Below are 20,430 nucleotides of genomic sequence, written 5' to 3'. Positions count from 1 at the left end.
TATGTTTGAAGAAATCATTGACTTCTGGTGGAAGCTTGCCATTGGTCGAAGTTGTGATGTTACAACTAGTTTTGAAATTTTAATTTGTTTTTAACATATTCTGTTGTATTTTGAGCCACTGATTCCAAATCTGCTTTTATTTTTTGCCTACCTTTCTAACTGTTTGAGATAATGGAAAAAAACTGAAATTTAGTTACATAATTTAAATGACCTGTAACTCAAAATCTATTGGAGCTATAAATGTAAAAATTGTACCAAATTGTAACCAGAGACATGCTTTTTCCTTAGCCTGCCATAGATTTCAGCTACGATCAATAGTTTTCTCGCTAGAAGTGTTTAAATGACAACACCGTTTTTTTTTTTTTAAGGTATAGATGTTAATCCTATTGCTTTAGCATGGAGTGAGTTGGCAGCTGGACTAAGTTTATAGTATTAGACCTAATGCACTCTGCTGCTCTGTCCATAAATTTTCTGAATGGGTTGTACGATTACATATAGCAATGCTGCCCAAATCTAAGCTTGATGTTCCTACCGTAACACCCACCTTCGATCATATGGACTTCCACACGGACAATTTCACAAAAAAAAAAAAACAAAAAAAAAAAAAAAGACTTGAACCCTACCTTATTTTTGCTCTCCACCGATTCCCTAAAATGCCCGAAATGTAATATGTCCAAGCCAGCATTGGAAACCCATCCTTAAATAGTAATCCAGCCATTTAAGCTTTCGAATGGGACAGCTTATATCAATGTCAGCCAGGTTTGGAATTTTTTTTCATCTTCGGTCAGGGTGATGGTCCATGAAAATTTTATCCCGCCCAACATTGTGTTTACAGGGCATGCAGTTCTTAAAGGGTATAATCACAGTGCAAATTCCCAAAAGGAGGTTAAACACAAACCACCAGAGAACTAAGAAAGTTGAAAGAGCACATATCTGTGCAGATGTTGTATGTAATTTAATGTAATTGCCTTAAATATCTAATTCTGCAAAAACGTGGTGTCATTTGAACGCTTCAGCCGCTTGTGGGAAAGTCTTCCAGCAAACTACGGATGATCGTGGATTCCCCCGGGCTCTGCCCGTTTTCCTCCTACCATAATGCTGGCTGCTGTCGGATAAGTGAAATATTCTTGATTACGGCGTAAAACACCAATCAAATAAATAAATAAATTAAACAATTCTGGCGAGAGAACAATTAATCAAATTCGTTGGCACGGATCAGAAAGAGCATGTTGGTGGGTTATAAATTGGTACAAGTTTCAGATTGCTGCCTCCCATAGTTTTGGAGTTAATAATGGAAATTACCCAACTATAATTAGCTTTTATATCTCAAAAGGTTAAGAAGACAGACATAAAGACAATAGCCAGATTCGGAATCACCGACCCGAAACACACCAGTCTGAGTCAGTCTAAACCTATTTAGATTTCGAAACTAGTTGTGACGCCACACCGTCGATCAGTGGCAAGCTTTCAGAGTTTTTATCGCAAGTGAATGATGTTAACAAGCCTATTGTAGCTGGCAACGGTCGACCTACATATGAAATTTTAGAACCATTCGTTCACTGGTTCCTGTGAAGATGATGTCTAACCGATTTGCTATAAAATCCAATATGGCGGCTAAACCACGTGACCTAGAAAACCTGGAATTGCTGTTCGCCAGAGTTCAGGTATGGGGAATTTTTCTGCAAAATTTTCAAGCCAATCGATCAAACAGTTTAGGTTGTCGTGGGTTCACAAAATTGAACAAATAAAAATAATAATCCGAAGGAAAACAATAGGTGTCCCGCAAGTTAATCTGCGTGGACCCGTAATTATGAAGTAAAGTACCAGAGATTCTGGACGCTCTGTTCCTATTTACTTACAAAAGAATCATACTCCTTGTAAAACTAAAGAAACTTAAAGTGAAGGCGTTTGATGGAATGACATTGATACACCAGTTTTTGAAGCAAACTTGTGACGTTACTTGACAGTCACATGGCGCACAGGATCTAACAAATGCTATAAAACGAGATATGTACACGCCATGTACATGGCCCTTCGGTAAATTGCTATCCAATTAATCAAGGATAATTTTCAGTGTCAAAAATAGAAACTGTTCCTCTTGTACAGTCTGCGAGACGGACAACCGTGTATTTGTCGTCATACAAATCCAGATCAGACGTACCATTCGGAGAGTCTGTGGTTTCCTTGATATAGAAATCACAGAATTGCGCGTATTTGAACCGAGCTCCCGTTTGTTCGACTCTATGACACAACGCCTGTAGATCTTTCTGATTTATCTTACAGGAACATACATGTTTTATCTCAATTAACCACCCAAAATACCCAAGCCTGATCACAATAGAATGCCTACATTCAAGTTTTTGGATTGCCCTCAGCTATATTTCTATGCCTCTTCAGGACATTCGACTTTTCCAAAATCCACAAGATTTTTCCATATACCACAGGACCATGTGCCATATGCAAAAGCTTAAATTTTATTGACAATTAGTTTTCCAGGTTCCTTCAAATTCTCCAGATTCTCAAGGGCTTGCCACATGCATGTAGGACCGTTAACATGTCCAGATTTCACTGGAACTTCTGCCACAGGACCTTCAACTTTCCAGGCTTCATATGACCTTCACATTTACCAGATTCGACATGTTTGACCTTCAGTTAAGCCCATCTATATGCCATTCGTGATTTTTTCAACGTTTTCTTTGAAGACGCAAACGCCGTATACACCACACTCGTGAGCTGGTAAACGCATAAAAAAAATTGATGATCAGTCAACAAATGCCATGCGCGTGCGGCGTCTTTAACCCGAAGGATTGTATATAGCTTAAAGGCGTGGCGCGTATTATATCAGAAAAGACCAAAGATAAATTCAAAGAATTCAAAAATTCGATCAAAACTCATGCGCCACTTGAAAAATGTTAAACTTCAAGTGAAATACAACAGCTTGTAGACCAAAACTCCATGTAAATCTATCAAGCGTAATAGCCTAGTCATCACGAAGAGTAAACAAATAGGCGCATATTACATCAGAAAAAAATCGATTTCAGTTAGATATGTGGGACGCAATTAAGCCGAACTGAAAATATGATATAAACTTCACTTATAAGATTGGTATGTAGAAATAGACTTCAGAAGCCCATAAAGGCCTTGACATTTTTATGGTTGATTGTCTTGCGGACAACACTAAACAAAGCTTACTCACGGTGTATGTTTGTGTGTATGATGCATATAGGTACACAAATGCCTTGAAGATCTAACTTTTTGCTTCTCTGCATGCGTGCAGTCCTCCTCCCTGAATCCACCTTCCATATCAACTGTTTTTCTCAAGGACAGCTAATTTCCTCAATGCGCGACTCTGTGCATATGTATATATATTGGCATTCATTGCTGGCAACGCCCTTGTTTACATTACGTATACGGAAATATCGTGCCATCCATGCATGGAGCATTCATTGTGCAGTTATCCCAATATAAGAATTCTTTTATTTCAGGCTTCATATACAACAAACATTGAGAACAGGAGTAGAAGACAAAGAAAAATACATATATAACACTTTTAGCCTAATACATGTACCGGGTTTGGAAGATAATGTCCTGCCATTGCGACAACACGCATGCGACACTAAGTTGCTACTGTGTTCCAGTCTTCGGTAATGGCGAGAACACCTTTTTTCACAAGCTGATCTTTACTGACTCTTCCATTTTACAGGTCACAAATTACGGAAACATATGTGCATGACATCGACATGTTTATAACACACACGACATCTGAACTGAGAACCAATGTATCCAGGATCCATTAACTTACAATGGAGATTGAAAAACATCAAATGACTTGCTTCTTGTTCATTTTTCTTGAAATCTTCAAAATTTCCATTATTTATCAAACATATATACTTTTCAAGGCTAACATTAACTCGCACATCTGCCCATTTGACAGTAAACAATTACAAATGAAACCAAACATAAAGCAAATAGACAATGCATATAAAGGAAAACAACGGTCGACGTAAGTTTTTGAAGAATTGTCCAGTATAGTTAACGCTACTCAAAGCCTTGCTGCATGGCGTCCGTGAAACTTAGATGAACTATGAAATGCATGACATGGGTTGTACATTCAATTTGTAAATTAGTTAGGCTCACTGAATTCAGCAGGAGGCTTTCCTATAATCCAAGACGGGGGTTGGTCGTGGTCTAGTGGTTATAGGGGCGCTTGTGTGCCTATCAGACGCGGGTTTAAATCTGGCCGTGGAGGGAAATTCTTGATACCACCGCTCTGTCTGCTTGTCGATCGGGTGTTGGTGACGATAAGAGGCCGACGACGCTCGTGTGGCCGTTTACAGTATAATGTTCATCCACCAGTATGGTGTGTATATTTATACGTTATACGTGGGAAAGTTCGTCAGTAATTTGTCAAAGGTCTGTGGTTTACGCCAGGCTCTCCAGTTTCCGCCATCAATAATTGATAAAACTGAGCAATAATCAATTATTGGGTATGGCGTTAATTTAAACAACAGATAACTAACTAGTTAAACGATATATACAACAGCCTACAATTCAAAGTAAAAGAAAGCTAAAACGTGAAGTAAGGCTCATCATACAGACAACTGAAAACTATGCGTAAAAATACTGTTATTTTTTCAGATTTTTTTAAGGTGCTGAAGGGCATTCAAATATTTGAATACTATAGTGGGCTTTATGAGCCATATTGAAAGTATCTAGGGACTCTGATGTCACATCACCTTTTTTTCCTGATGTTAACCAGAAGAAAGGTATTTTGGGGAGCATTATTTCAGTAATCCTTGACTCATACATGTAGGTGAAAATAGTTGATCCAACATTCAGTGTCGTGAATAAAGTTGGAAAAACCTCCTGTGACGATCAGAGTTTCTAAACTCGGATGATATTGTCCACAAAACCTGCCTCAGAATTCAAATGTTTGAACGCCTTTAACTCTCTTCACAAAAATCTAAAAAAAAAAAAAAAAAAAAAAAAAAAAAAAAGGAAAGTATTTATGCATAGTTTTAAGTGGTCTGTTTAGTGGCGCTTTAAGTATAAAAGCTTAGGACACATGACTAACTGTATCACGGTTCTTGTCACGTGCGAGTCAGTATCATGTTGACAATGACTGACGACTGCATGTATGGCAATATCTACGTATACTAGTATATACGATTGGTTTCGGGTTTACGTCTCGCACCTGATTAATATTGTACTATATATATATATATACTAATAAAGACAAAAAAGTGTGGGGGAGTTCATCCAGGATTACATAGACCTGGCTACACACCAGCTTTTTTGCACATGGAGGCCTAGAAACAGGCTTGCGATGATTGATTGTGAGATTACGAGGTTTAGATTTGCATGTAGAGTGGGAACGTGAAAAACGTGTTCGGAAACGTGACCAAACACATAGCGATAAAGAGGTCAGCCAGTAATGAATGATTTCAAAGCATGGCACCGCCTACGCAAATACTATGCTATACACAACTGGCTATTGCGCAACACCATCATGTAAACATATAGTTTTACGCCCATCCCGTCTTTTTCGGACTTGTACAAAGAGTATAAAAGTTCAATCTGCAGGCCTATGTTATGCATAACTTATTCTTTTTTTTAAATCTAAAAATAACAAAAAGGAATATGTACTTAAATAACAAAACAAATCAAGTTTAGTGTCTCTTGACACGGTCTTTTATATTTCTTTATATATCTTTTAATTGACAATAGTTATTTCCAGATGTACAATGCATAGCTCTTTGATTATTTGCACGCACATACATATATATATTATCAAGTCCGTGTTATACGTCATTTGCGGAGATACACATTTTTTTTTCTGGGACGAAGGTTTGTTTTTCTAATGGTTTCTCGTCAACGTGTATACACATGAGTTATCAAATAAAGAGAATGGTTATACATTGTAATTTAAGTAGCTTGATAAGTTAACTCTGCGTGTCGCAAGTAACCTTTATCGTACACCAGTACCCAAGTAATAGTAAATTCCACTGTGTAAATGATTTTGTCACAAAACTATCACAAGCGTGGTATCTTGCACAAAAAGCCAAACCAAAGAAGAATTACATATTACTGGTTCTACAAACGATAAACGACATGTGTTTTCACTGTATATATGATAGAAAAAAAAAACAAAAAAAACAATTATAGTAATAAACAAATGGCCGGAAAAGCATTGACTGAAATGCCGTAGTCCTTTCTTCATTGTTAAATTTTCATTATGGGTTAAAAGAGTTAAATTGCAAGCTTTCCGTTTTTTTTTTACATAAATATGATATTCACGTAGAATCGAAAATCCCCAAAACCCCAAAGGAAAGAAAAAAAATGAAATAAAAAACAAACAAACAAACAAACAAAAAGAAGACAAAAACAAGAACACAAAATAACTGATAGGTCAGAGCGGTAATCACTTTGAAAAATGTCGTGGCGGCGTAAATTATCGTTATATGTACCATGATCATGAACGAAAACCAATATTTTCAAATTAGGATGGCCTAGTCAAAGTGAATGAAAAAACAACAATAGAATTTATAATACATGTAGGCCTACATGCAATAGGCCTACTTCAAAACAAAAAATCCTCCAGCGAAAGTAGAATCAAGGGAGGCTACTCGTCACAGGGAGTGCTTTTGAGAGGGTCTCGACGGTAAACTCGGCACAAAAAGAATTTTCTAGCCCAGATTGTAAGATTTTCTATCTTGACACAGTCAAGTTAAAAATATGATATTGTCATGAGTAATGCATGCACATGTAGCAACCTTTGTGATGTTTTTTGTGATGTCTTTTAGTTTGATGTTGGTAAGGAAAAAAGAGGGTCCAAAGGACTGACGACGCTCTTCCGGTTAGAAAATGGCGAACCCAAGATTGTTTGTGCTAGACATGAAGTTTAAGTCCAGATGGAAAATGAACGCGTTACAGACAGTCTTGGGTGTCGCTTTTGTTCTGTATTATATATCAATGTGCTGCGAGGCGTCTACAAAATGTGGATCGTCAGTTTGTGACTTTGGAGTATGTACAAATGGAACGTGCAGATGTTTGCCGGGTTGGACAGGTCAGACTTGCGGACACTGTGTTGGTCGAGTTAGGTAAGTTACAGCTGCAAATTCTAAGTGTCTCCATTCGGTTTTGCATTTATTTAAGCTGTGTAAAAGTTATGTCTTTATCTACAGGAAACATGGTTTTCAACGTCTTACGTGTTTTTTGTTTCACTATCGACAGAATTGGTGCTGTCATCTGTTTAACCTACCTGTCTCTGACGGTAAACTATCTATGATTGTAACAGCAGCCCTATTATTAATGACGAAAATTTGCCACGCCGTTTAAATGCTGACCAAAATTTACAGGCGACGGCACTTGGTTATTTTGGCAACAATTTTACCTGTAATAATTACAAGTAAAATTTTAAGAACTACTTATTGTGAACAAAGTTTGGTAATTTATTGCCTCATAAAGTTTTACTGTGTGGTACCTTATGCCACGGCATATGGTTTTATTATGTGCCATATCCTGTACCTTTGCCCCTGTATTTAATATCAAAACAAAAGCACCCAACAGAATGATTTAGTGTCGACCTAAAGACATCATGTTGTTGGTAATTACTAGGGCTGTAAATGTAAACTTAACACTCAGTGTACATCACATGACTTTTTATTACACACTAAAAAAAGCTTGCAAGTCTAGTGGAGACTCTCATAATGTAGCTCTCAGCTTCAGTCTATATCCATGCAGAAAATTTTGCCAACCTAAACAATTTGAACCGACTTTACTTATATTTGGTATGCAATGATTCTTCTAGTCATTGAGAGTGTAGATATTCCAGAGTTTGCATCAGTAAACCATCTTTAAACAATAATCCAACCTTATATAAACTTTTGAATTGAACCAGCCGAACCAGCATTTACTATGGTTTGAATTTGAACTTCTGGTGCTTGTGCTTAAAGAAGATAAAGGACTGCTGGCTGGATTACTGTTAAAAGATGGATTACCTATGCTGACTTTGACAAACAGTATCTACACTTTAAAAGACTGAGGGAATCATTGCATTCAAACTATTTAAAATAGCTCAAGTTGTTAAGGTTAGTGAAATTTTCTGAGTGGGGATAGTTTGGACCAAGCACCTCAGCTAACTTGAGCTACATGTATTGCTAGATGCATTGTAATTTGTTGATCACCACTGAATGTAAGCTCATTATGTCAAAGATATTGTAAAGGAATATGCAGGGCCATATTCAGATTAGAATGTGTACTATTGTCATGCATGATAGATGTACATTCATTGTTCAACAAACAAACAAATACATTGTGTGATGCTGGTATTAAACTTATTATACTTGTACATGACACTGGTCTCCATATACTGACAATGTGGTCAGCTGTAGTGTCAGGCAGTCCACTTGCCAGTTCATGACTTTGTATTTGAACAAATCCAACATGAGGAATAATGTACTGTCCCCAGCAGGGATTGAGATACTACAGACTACATGTGTAAAACCATAACATCAGGGATATTCCTAGCTTCTGCATCTCAGGCAACATACTAAACACTCAAGCTGTTGCTATGCTTAACATGTTAATAAAGCACATCGTTACAAAAATTAAAAGATAAAGAAAGGAATATACGAAGCAGACATATTTGAATTGGATTTGGATAAAGGCCTGTGGAATAGTATGGCAGGGATAATGGCCAGGTATGCACCCAGAATATTCGCAATAATTCTACATTTCCGTCACACACAGTAGTGGTCAATAGCTTTTCTGTTAATTTATACATCATCATGTCATATGTATTTGATCTGTGTGTGAAATAGTTCAGATATGTTGAACTTGTTTACCACAGGCATTTGTAGGCCATTAGCTTCTTAACATGAACAAATAAACCAAGTTGTGAATAAGAGGTCAAAGATAATGTACATGTATTAGGGATCTGTGGTCAAGCTCTCCTAAAGGTTTCTGTACAGTGATTATTGTCACCCACACTGCCACAGTGTTGTGGCCATGTGCAAATTGGCCACAGTAGAAATTGGGAAATATTACAGCTATTTTACAAGAATATTGAGTGTATTAAAGGAGTCTTTTTTTTTAAGTCCATAGAGAAATCACACATCTGTATTTGAGACCACACATATCTAGGGCCATTTTCACACAGATGTCTTACATGTACGATATCGCACATATAGGACAACAGTACGGTAATAGTGACGTACAAAATATTGTATGACAAATGTACTCGCATACATGTACGCGTGAATGGTAACATGGAATGGTATCGGAAAAGGAACAATGTTGGATAATATTCTCAGAACTAAGACTGATAATAACTGAAAATTATAGTATGTTAGACAACGGAACAGTCTTGTTTGAGTGGCATTTAGAAGTTGGGGCAAAAGTACACTGAACAAGGCATTCTTGTGGATGTACAGTTTTTTGGTTTATTAATACGACTTTCGATGTAGTTACTAACATGGTTATCAAGTGATAACTTGATAGCGATGTTAGTAACCAAGTGATAACTTGATAACGATGTTAGTAACTACATCGAAACGTCGTGCTAATAAACCAAGACTTGAACAATCTGTACAGCATATGTCAGTTGTTAACTTCCTGGTGAAGCCGAGTTTTCTATTAACTTTCATGTGATTTAGACACCCTTTTCATGTGACCTTGTCACTGCCATCGTAATCACTCAGGAGCCTCTCACCATTGGGGCCGCTGTGAGTTCAAGCCCAGCTCATGCTGGCTTCCTGTCTGGCCGTACGTGGGAAGGTCTGTCAGCAACCTGCGGATGGTCGTGGCTTTCCCCTGGGCTGTGCCCGGTTTCCACCCATCATAATGCTGGTTGCCGTCATATAAGTGAAATATTCTTGAGTACAGCGTAAAACACCAATCAAAATCAAAATTATTATATCCAGTATCTGATTGGCATGGATTCAGCCAGTTCATGAAATCAGGGTTTCTTAATCACTTTTTTCTTCCATTTCTCTGATTTCTCCCAGTTCATCAAATACAATGTACATGTACAAGTATCTTGGCCTTAGGTATCTCAAAAATGTTCAGACAAGATACAAAACCTTTGTGTCACGGTTTCACATCAAGTGTATGTCTGATATAGAATGAAGAATCACATACATGTACACATACTTCTAGGTTTGGGGAAGGAATCACATATGCATATTTATATGTGTGTCTGACAATGGAAGAATCCTAGAAACACTGTACTATTCATTCAGGAATAGCAATTGTCTGACTAAAGAATCACATCTGATTGAGAATGAATAGTGACATGATTGAACGAGGGACGACTACATGTATGTCTGAGGAGTGCTGATTCACATATATATCTGATGGAGGAATCACATACGTACATGTACCTCACATTGAAAGAGAATGAGGATTAATCTATGTGATAGAGGAATCACTGATTGTCCAATAGAGGAATCACATGTCTGATGGAGGAATCCTATGGTTGAATACATATGTCCGTTGGAGGAATTACATTTGTGCAGTCAAGGAGTGAAATTGTATTGATTCAGTATAAAAGGAAATACATTAATTTGGGAAGGTTGAATCTCCACTAAGGAATGAATCCATGAAGCTATCAGTCTGTCATCAGCTTTGAGATTCCTACTAGTGAGGGTAGTACATCTACATATTAAGTAGACACTTAGATTTACTTGTAGTTGTTTACATGAGGGTAAAATAGTGATAGTACTTGTATGTGAACATTGCGGCAACTCGCAAGCTTAGACTGAGGCATTTATCCTCAAGACTGATTCAAGCACTGCATGGATGCTCATCTTAAAATTAAATCTACAACAATAACATTGGTTATGGTTGCAGATCAGATGATCATAGAGTTAAAACTGCTGTGGAATGAGATCCTGATCTACATGTGTGTAGAAACGGGTTTTTGTGCCAGTGAACAGTAGTGCCCTCAGCTCTATGAATATTCATGAGGAACCAATTTCTGTTCTGTCTTTAAACCAAGCATGATCAGTTAATTATTACTTAATACAACCTCATTATGTACATTAACTACTACTGTTTATTTATGTATCTCCTTTCAACTCACAATCTGTTAGTTCAAACTCAGCCTTGGACAGGAAATTTTGTCTTTACCTGGTCTCACTGTTTGTGGGTCCTTGTGCACTTAATAAGCACTTGTGTGTCTGTGTGTTAAGTCAATGGCTGTTGAATGCTATTTGTCTTCCACCAATATGGTGCACACATGTGTAAGTCACACAAGGGAATGTTCATTAGTAAGTTGCCAAAGGTCAGTGGTTTACTCCAGGCACTCTGGTTTCCTCTGTTTATAAAACTGAGCAAATCACTATTCATATAAGCTAAAATATCTTGATTATAGTGTTAAGCAGTAATGAAATAAATAAGTGTATCCCTTCTTGTACCCACACATGTACAGTGTATGTAGACATGGTTGATACGAGTGTGGGACCATAATTATGCAAGTTACAGATGTAGGTGTAGGTGTAGGTGCATAAAAGTGGCTACTGAACTCCTGATCAAATTCTTTGTCCCTGTACGCATATAAAGAAGTTTGTAAAGCAGTTTATACTTCATGGTAGATCGAGGGCTTTATTTATCAGCAACCCAAAGTATTTGAATATGAATGATTTTTGTCAGTTGATCATAATATTGCATACGATTACATATATAAATACAGGCATAGGTACATTGTATAGTTCCATAGGGCTTTGTTGGCAGCTGGGCGTTGTACTCCATCTGCTGTATTGACCCAAGAACCTAAGTTATTTACCTGACTGACACATACACCTATATCAATAGCTCCATATAGTGCTGGGTAGAGGGGAACACACCCTTTTGAAATTGACATGATTTATGCATTACTTGATGATAGAGCTGGCTCAGCCTTTCGCTCAACCTTTCAAGCATTGATATAAAGCTGTTTGAGTGTCAGTTTCCTTCTTTCATAAGTTTATAACTGCCTATGAGGAGAAAATATGGCAATAAAGATTGAAACACATGGCTAGTTTTTCTTCGTAGTCTGATTTAAATGTGTAGATTAGACATGCTAACACTTGGAATGTACAGTATGCACTTGCATGTACTTGATTTTTTTTAGTAAATTAATTGATGCAAAATTTCATATACATATGTAAGAAATAAAGTTTAAATCAAAATGTAGCTATAAACAGAATTTTATTTTCTTGTGTAAGTAAGTATACTTGTATTGATTCTTACAAATTTTCATGTAAAGCTCTCAGGCAATAAATACGTTGTGATTAAAGGTAGTCTTCAAACAAAATTTTTTTTTCCACATTGCAGTGCGGTGACAGTTGTAATCTACATATTGAGTCTGAGCCATGCTTGAAGTTGTGTTGAAGTAGAATTGCGATGTTTTCAGGGAAACCTCTTCAAGAACATGAAAACAGGATCATCTCAAAATAAACTTATTATATTTATCACAAAATGATATCATATGGATATGTGTAGTTCACATATATACATGACCCTCTTGCAGAGGAAACAAGACTGTCAGAAAAATGACTATTCTGGTGAAACACATGAACATGACGTTCAATGGACAGTAGGGTCATATCATGTGGAATTCATGATAATCATGATGTGATTGATCATTTGGTTCAGATGTGAATGTTACACTCATGTGTGTACAACCAGCATATCATGTTTTCTCACTATCTTACAGGTACATGTTCTGTGTATACCTGGAATAACCTTTAAATTGTGACCAAAGAAGTGCGTGTTTAGAGGAAACTAAAGGTCTTAAAATATTATTGTATGGTTCTGTGACTTATATATATTGTAGGATATCAGCCTACCTTCCAAACAGCTCTTAAAACACCATTCTAACATCAGTAAAACTCTCAAAATAAGGAAAAGTGAGCAACTTTGTCGTGGGGATGTGTTAGATCATTTAGTGAAAAAGATGCCAGTACATTGAAGAAAAAAAACAAGAAACGAAAAAGCAGAAAAACAGTTCAGTGAAAATGTGTGTCACCTTTCATAGCAAGCAAGTGTGTAGGGTGCATAGTTTTGTACATGTAGCTTACATTGTAAGGTATATTTTTTTTTGTTATTTTTGTTTTTGCTCTGTCATGATTTGCTATAAATGGTCTCTTGACTATAAAGCCTGTGTAGGCCATCGTGTCTCTGGAGCGTAGCTTTATTGTAGACGAGCGACTCACGGTGAGGTGGTAACTGTGCGATACATTCATGTCCCATATCAGCTGTTTCCTGGTCAGACCACAGAATTGTTTGGTTGCTAACCTGGTGGTCAGGTCTTCTCATTCAGATAGATCTGTTTTTTGATATTTACGTGTATATATTTAGACTACTGGTAATATGACAAATGGGCTTGTTATTATACACAAACAGTAACATACAAGTTTTTCAAGCTGTATAAATAGCCTAACACTGAATGGCCTTGTGGATGTAGTGTCCATTTCCAGTCTATAATTAAAGATATTCCCAGCTCTCACAGCTTGTGGGGCCTCAGTCCACCATGCTCATATGGCCATTTGCGCAGTTTGAAATTTGTTAAAGACAACTTGTCTTCCACCTGTGACCTGTGTATGGCATGTGTATTGAAAAGATTGCCAGTAACTTGCCAAAGGTCAGTGGTTTTTCTTGGGCATCCCAGGCATTCCGTCTTACCTCCATCCATAAAAAAGACTGCTATTGTACTATGAGTGAAAAATCCTTTCAGTATGGTATTAATTAAAAATCACAGAAATAAGTAAGTAAATAAATGTAGTAAAAAAATAAGCTTCTAGAGTTAATAAAGAAGCAGAGGAGGTTTTCACAGGCAACATTGTCACGATTTTTGTGTTCTGTATATCGTAACTGTGGAGGTTTCCAGTTAACGGATGAACACTGTACAGTATGTGTATAACCTCTAATAAATTACTTTATTCTCATGGTTATATGTCTCCAAGAACGTTTTTTTCGCAAGGTAAATGATAGATTTATGGACATTACAGAATGAGGCACAATAGCCTGAAGTGGGCCATAGATACGTAAATGACTTATAACTCATGGCTGGAGCCTATCATATAACCTACTATACTTATAGATTATTGGCATTTCCAAGAGGTTTCAAAGTACTATATTTGTTTATTTGATTGGTGTTTTATGCCGTGCTCAAGAATATTTCATTTATACAACAGCGGCCAGAATTATGGTGAGAGGAAAGATGGCAGATCCCCGTGGAAACATATGACCATCAGCAGGTTGCTGACAGCCCTGCCCACGGAGAGGAAGCCAGCTGCCATAAGAATACATGGATATACATATTACTATATACGCTACAGTAACATACATGTATGCACTGGTGTGACCAATTTGAAACATCTTTAGCTATAAGTGACTAACTCTACACTGTGTGCTTACTATTTAGTACATGTATGTACCTGCATTAGCACCTGTCCATGCTCACATTTACAGAATCATACTGGTCTAACCTGGCATGTTGTTTGTTGATGATAGATCTTGACCTATTTCCTTACTGCAATCAGGGTAGTGGCTGTTCCACTTCTGTCCAGATAATGTTAGTATGATCGTTTACAGGTATATTCATGTTACAGCATGCTCTTATTTTACCCAGACTTTTACATCTGTTTGCTGAATGCTGAGCTTTTCCAGATTTCACCTGTTACCTGTGACCACTTTCCAACCGTCACTCTGTCAGCACTGCTCTGGTTTTACTCTCCATTGTTGCTGTAGACTTCCAAGTTTTATGCTGCTAGTCTATTTTGAACATGTCCAGTATACATGTACTTGCTGAGCGGTCAGCCTTGCACATGTATTACGCACAAAGATGATGGTTTCTCTTAGTTTTTCTTATCTTCACTGTCTTTAACTTGCATGCACGCATTAAAATTTCCAGTGAAATAATTTTTAAAAAAGTAAATGTATAAGAATTTTGTAGATTCAAGATTTTAGAGAAAGACTAAATATCTTGAATACCTTTTGTTGGATGGGTTGTCTCATGAAATTAAATGTATAACTTTTTCTAAATTAGCCTATGGTTTATAATGTTGGATTTTTGTGGTTTTCTTCGTGATTTTTATTTTTTAATATTGTCATAGGTCTACACTGAATTATCTTTCTTGAGATCAGGCTACCATTTAAATGGTATGTTTTTAGGAGTATGAAGCTGCAGCTAGGTGATGAGTTTCAAAGTTAAACCACATAATCTAGTTAAAGACTCAAGAAAGATTTTAATTGTGTAAACTGATTTTGAATTGCAAGGATAACCGTTACATAAGTTTGCTCCATTCAGAGTAAATTTAAAATAACCCAATACAATACATGGAGGTTAACATCATTACCTGTACAACAAATTCTATCAAATATCTACATGTATACTCTACCTACAAAGCTGCAAACTCATTATAAGGCTTTAGTTAAGATCTCTGGAAAAATCTCAGTGGCTAATTTTATGTTTCTGTACATTCTGTTGCCTAGGTGAAGTCTACCAAGTTTCATGCCTCAAAAACTAATCTTGCATTATATCATACCTGCTTTTATGTGACAAGGGAGGCAAGTTGGAGAAGACCTATTCATGTAATCACCTTGTTTGTTGTTTATAGAAATCTTCATGGATAATATTCTTCATACACCAAATTCCAAGCGCCTTTTAGTATTTATATGACATGCTTTAAATTGCATATCATGTCAACCCATCTTGAGGTTCCTGTAAACAGCTGAAGATAACTATCAGGGAAAATGCCTGGTAGGATTTCTTTAATGTTGTTTGATCAGTATGTTCTCTTTGATGGCATTATCAGTAAGTGCTTGAAGTCCAGTCTGAGCACCGTACATGTGTACATGTAAATCAGTGGATGATCCTGAGCACCGTATACGTGTACAATCATTGAAAGATCCTGAGCACTGTATATGTGTACAAATTAGTGGATCATCCAGAGCACCATACCTATGTACAAATCAATGGATGATTAGCATGATTGACCTGCACACATGTGTAATTATTGTCATCTGTACATGTTTATAGAGTAAACACCTGCATGTGTGTCTTAAATACCCAGCGGGTGGTAATTATGCATGCATCAGAGGCTTTGAGAGCCGTTTTGTTTTGAGTTTTTATTCAGCGAGTATTGTACATATTACATGTTGGTTATCAGATAATCCAAAAAAAAAAAAATAAGACTCACCTTACATGTAGACCCACTCTGCATGTGTGTCAGTATATAAACATTATATGTACATTGCTATCTACTTTCCTTTTAATTTATGCCTTAAAGCAGTGTTATTCATACCAGACATTCATAACAGTAAAAAAAAGTACTGTAAAATATTATTAAATCTAACATGCAATTTGGTGATAATCTTGCTCAGGTGTAATCAAAGTAACTTTTTAGCTGAAACTTTTAATAAATCCACCCATAATCTGCACCATGATAACTACTCACCAGTATAGAGTCTTAAATTTCTCGTAGGTTTGTTGAAAGTGGTAGGAAAATGATTCCCAGATACATTCCAGACAAGACCTTGGTGAGAGGCCCCTGGGTCATTGCGCAAGGGTGCTTGCGTGCTAACCCCTTCAGCCACAGAGGCCCAGAATAAATCTAACATGCATCTAATCTTACAAAATAACTTAAAACAGTTTAAGGATGTGCATCATGTTTCAGTGTATTTGAACTGTAGAAGTGCAGAGAATACATGTACATGTGTATGCTCAAAATCCTGTTAATTATGAATACAGTTGTAATAATTTAGGTGCATGGAGCTTGAGTCATACTAGTATTTGATGTTTAATGCACTGTAAGTTAAAAGTTTTCCCAGGGTCAGTGCACTTGTACATGTATGTGACTTGTACTGAAAGCCCCTTAGCTGATGTACATATGTATTGTCTATTTACTGAACAGGGAGTAATGACCCACAGAAAAACAAGGCCTAGCTTGATGGGGACAGGTAGGCTATAATCAATGACAGAATAGTGAGAAGTGGCTGAGGTATAAGCTGGCAAAGTTGATACATGCTGTGGGATGAAGGACACAGATTTACACCTGTGGACAAACTCATTACAGATGTGTCCTGTAGAGCTTAAAAAGTTCACATTATTACATCTCTCTCTTAATGTACTTGTAACATTGTTGTGTGAACGTGGTTGACAAAGACATCTCAGCTACATATTTATGTAGTGTGTTACTTGTAGGGTATTTTTAATATGTGTGTTACTGTATAATGCAAGTGCAAATCACTAGCATTATGGTGTTTACTATTACATGTACATATATAATAAAATATTTGTTTGATTGTTGGATGCCATATTCAAAAAAATTTTTGGGTGGAGGTAACGGAATGCCTGGGGAATTAAAACCACTGACTTTTGGCAAGTTACTAGCAAATTTTTCGTTGTGTTATGCACATGATGTACAAGTATGCATCGTCGTCATATGACTGAAAAATTGTTGAGTACGACGTTAAACCCCAAGCACTCACTCACTCACTTACAAGTATGCACACCATATTGGTGGAAGACAAGACCCTCGAGTGTCATCCACCGTTTATCCCCACCAAGGCCCAAGGAACATTGAGGTACACATGTCTAAAGGAGAAGAAGACTTAAAAAAACATGACATTATAGGCTGAAAAGAGCACATTTTTTCTATCTGGTGGTGCCTGCTGCACAAGTTTGCGATTTTTCCTCACCCTACATGTAAAGCCTGAAAACGGCGAAGCTGGCATAAATCGCTGAGTCCATCACGTCCTCCATCTTTAACACCCTATAATTCATGCTGGGGGTGTGTTGCCTCTCAGCCAGTGAGAGTTGTTAAAATTGCCGGCTTGTTCTCGTGAACTCATAGCCTATGTCCAACATTCCAGCTTTCTGATCATCAAGCGGAAAACGAACTGTGCTGTTCGCAACCTTCTGGGTAGAAGAGTTCTACTGGAAATGTAAAAACTGCACTTTGGCAGTTTCCGACAGCAATTCTCCACCTAACAGGAGACTTCAGGACTAGTTCTTAGCCAAAATGGGGTTGCCCACAGCGGATTTTGGCGCCGACTTTATTTATAATTTATCAACTTGACGTACATATTAGAATTTTTTTATGGCATGCACCTGTGAGGAAATACATAGTCTTTTCGATAGTATTTGACATTTAAATTTTCTTCTCCTTTAATGAAATAACATGCATATTCCAGCAGATGTTTATGCACATCACACTGAGTATACATGTACTTCAAAAGAGTAGAGAAAAGCATTCAGTATATGGAATAAATCCATTTACACGTACACTAGGTATATCAGTCTACAGGTACGACTGTGTGGTTGATGGTATTTGATCCTGCATTACCATGACAACATGCAGCGGCAGGGTACTCTTGTGTTATTCACCTCATGCTTTGCCTCAGTCTGTACAACACATAAAATACTGTATGCACAATTGTTTGATGCTGTTTTGAAGTGTTATCATGAAAATTCTCCTTACCAGCGTAGATCCTGACGCAGTATAGCCCTGCCCTGTTTGTCAGTTTCTTGGTCCCATAATAAAAGTAGGTTTAATTACGCACATATTTGTGGGAAGATTTGGTTTTAGCTTGCCTCTGAGTGTTAACCCGAGCATTAGCATCAGCGTCCTCATCCAATGACACGCAAAATGATAAGGATGCATTCTAAAAGTACTGCTTGTATTGAACTCAGGTTTGGCATATATGTAAAGTACTATAACACGAGTGTGATGCTCCATCATTGATTCGCTGTGTGTGTATATTAAAACTATAAATTACTAAATTCACAACTTCAGTACTTTATATATTAAGCTGAAGAGTTGCGTTCATGTAATGTCTCCTACAGGTGAGCTCTTTGGTAGCCTTGCTGCCAAATTTAAATTACTACCTGTAGGATTAACAGGATGTACATGTGGATCACTATTTAAGGTGAGCAATTGTTCTAACTTTTGAAGCACACAAATTCCAGTTTCTGAACCAGCATTGGACATGGAACTCGTAATTTCTATATTTCCTCACTCTCACTGTTCATTGGGGCCTTTTACAGTCATGGAGAATGACTACTGTGATGTATTTTTGACATCCTCTAGTGTTTGCCGTGAAGAAGATGTAGCAGGGGTTAAAAAAAAAAACAGTCATTTGGGTTACTATACAGCAAGTTCTGCTGCTGTACCACAGTAAATAATCCAAATATCGCTCCAAATGCATTTTTTTGAATTCTTCACATATCGTCAGTTAATTGTGCTATGTTAAACTGTAATCGAGGGTCCAGTTTCCATTGTGTACATGTATCAGTGATTTCTGAGGAGAGAAGCTAATGCAATGAAATACAACGATCAGCTAGTGTTCAGAAACACTTTAGATTTATACAATATATTGCCAATAAATAAAGCACAAATAATGCATTTTGTTCTCAAATGTAGGCGTACATTTGGATTTAGCGTAACAAAATGGCAGTTGTTGGTATATGTCGAAATGTTTCGATAGGTAAAAAAAAAAATTACCAGCCGCCTTAGGGAAGTTACTGTAGAGTGAAATAATACCGCAACCCCGGTTAACAAGACAAAATGAAGAGGTAAAGCTGTCAGTGAGTGAGTTATTGGAATAAACCCAGTGGGCCTACTGGTTGAGGTGTAATAAGTAAATGTAGGCCTATGAGCGCCATTCAGATTCATTCCTTGTGAAATAGAGCTGAAATAATTAATTTATTCGAGAATGTTATGACAAGTCATAATTCTGGGCAATCGACATGTACATACATGTTCTTGTGGTCCGATATGTAACCACAAGAATCTCTGTACCGTTAGGTGTATGTAGGCACGTACATGTATGCTCGTGTATGTCTTTCGATTTTGTCAACCCCCTTCAATCAATCAACTTCACTCTTTCCAGGTGTATTGCTTGGGACCCATAATACTGAAGTGTTGAGCATTTTCAAAAAATGTTTACTGTGATCTTTGAGAACTGCACTACCTCTGAAAATTTTCTGTCACACTGCTTGACCCATTTGGTTACTGCCCAATAGTTGATCTTCTTAATTGTGTGAATGTCAAGAGACTTATTGTAAAAAGTTTTTCATGGTCTCTTGAAGAAGTTATTTGTTAAATTGTGGAAAGAGCTGTTAATTACGTTTGCTGTATGTGATGAACGCTTTTAGTCCTGAAAAGATCAAAAAAAAATATATATATTGTCAGATTGTACATGTATTCTAAGTGCCATATTTGTACTATTAAGATACAACTATACAATATAAGGACCTAAACATGTATTGTGTCAGGATATGTTACCTTGACCACATGCATCATTGGTACAAATAATGAAGATTTTCAAGGTCACACTAAACAAATGAACAGAAATGGTAATGACTTAGTTGCAAAAAAAAATTCTGGGAAAATGTCTACAATCTTACAGTATATCATGATATGATGTTCTGGTGTAATGCAT

At 36.9% G+C, this 20,430-nt stretch overlaps 1 protein-coding gene across 1 annotated transcript in view; it reads left to right on the top strand.

Annotated features, from left to right (window-relative positions):
• Positions 1-6,862: 6,862 nt before the first annotated feature.
• Positions 6,863-20,430, top strand: part of LOC135468780 (attractin-like protein 1) — a 65,416-nt gene continuing 51,848 nt past the window's right edge. The window contains 1 exon segment of the mRNA XM_064747201.1: positions 6,863-7,100. Coding sequence (XP_064603271.1) covers positions 6,865-7,100 — 236 coding nt within the window. The 5' untranslated portion in view covers positions 6,863-6,864.

This window comes from Liolophura sinensis, chromosome 6 (assembly GCF_032854445.1).
Source record: "Liolophura sinensis isolate JHLJ2023 chromosome 6, CUHK_Ljap_v2, whole genome shotgun sequence".
NCBI lineage: Eukaryota > Metazoa > Mollusca > Polyplacophora > Chitonida > Chitonidae > Liolophura > Liolophura sinensis.
Note: the sequence above shows the minus strand (reverse complement) of the source record. Positions and strands in the feature narration are given on the sequence as shown.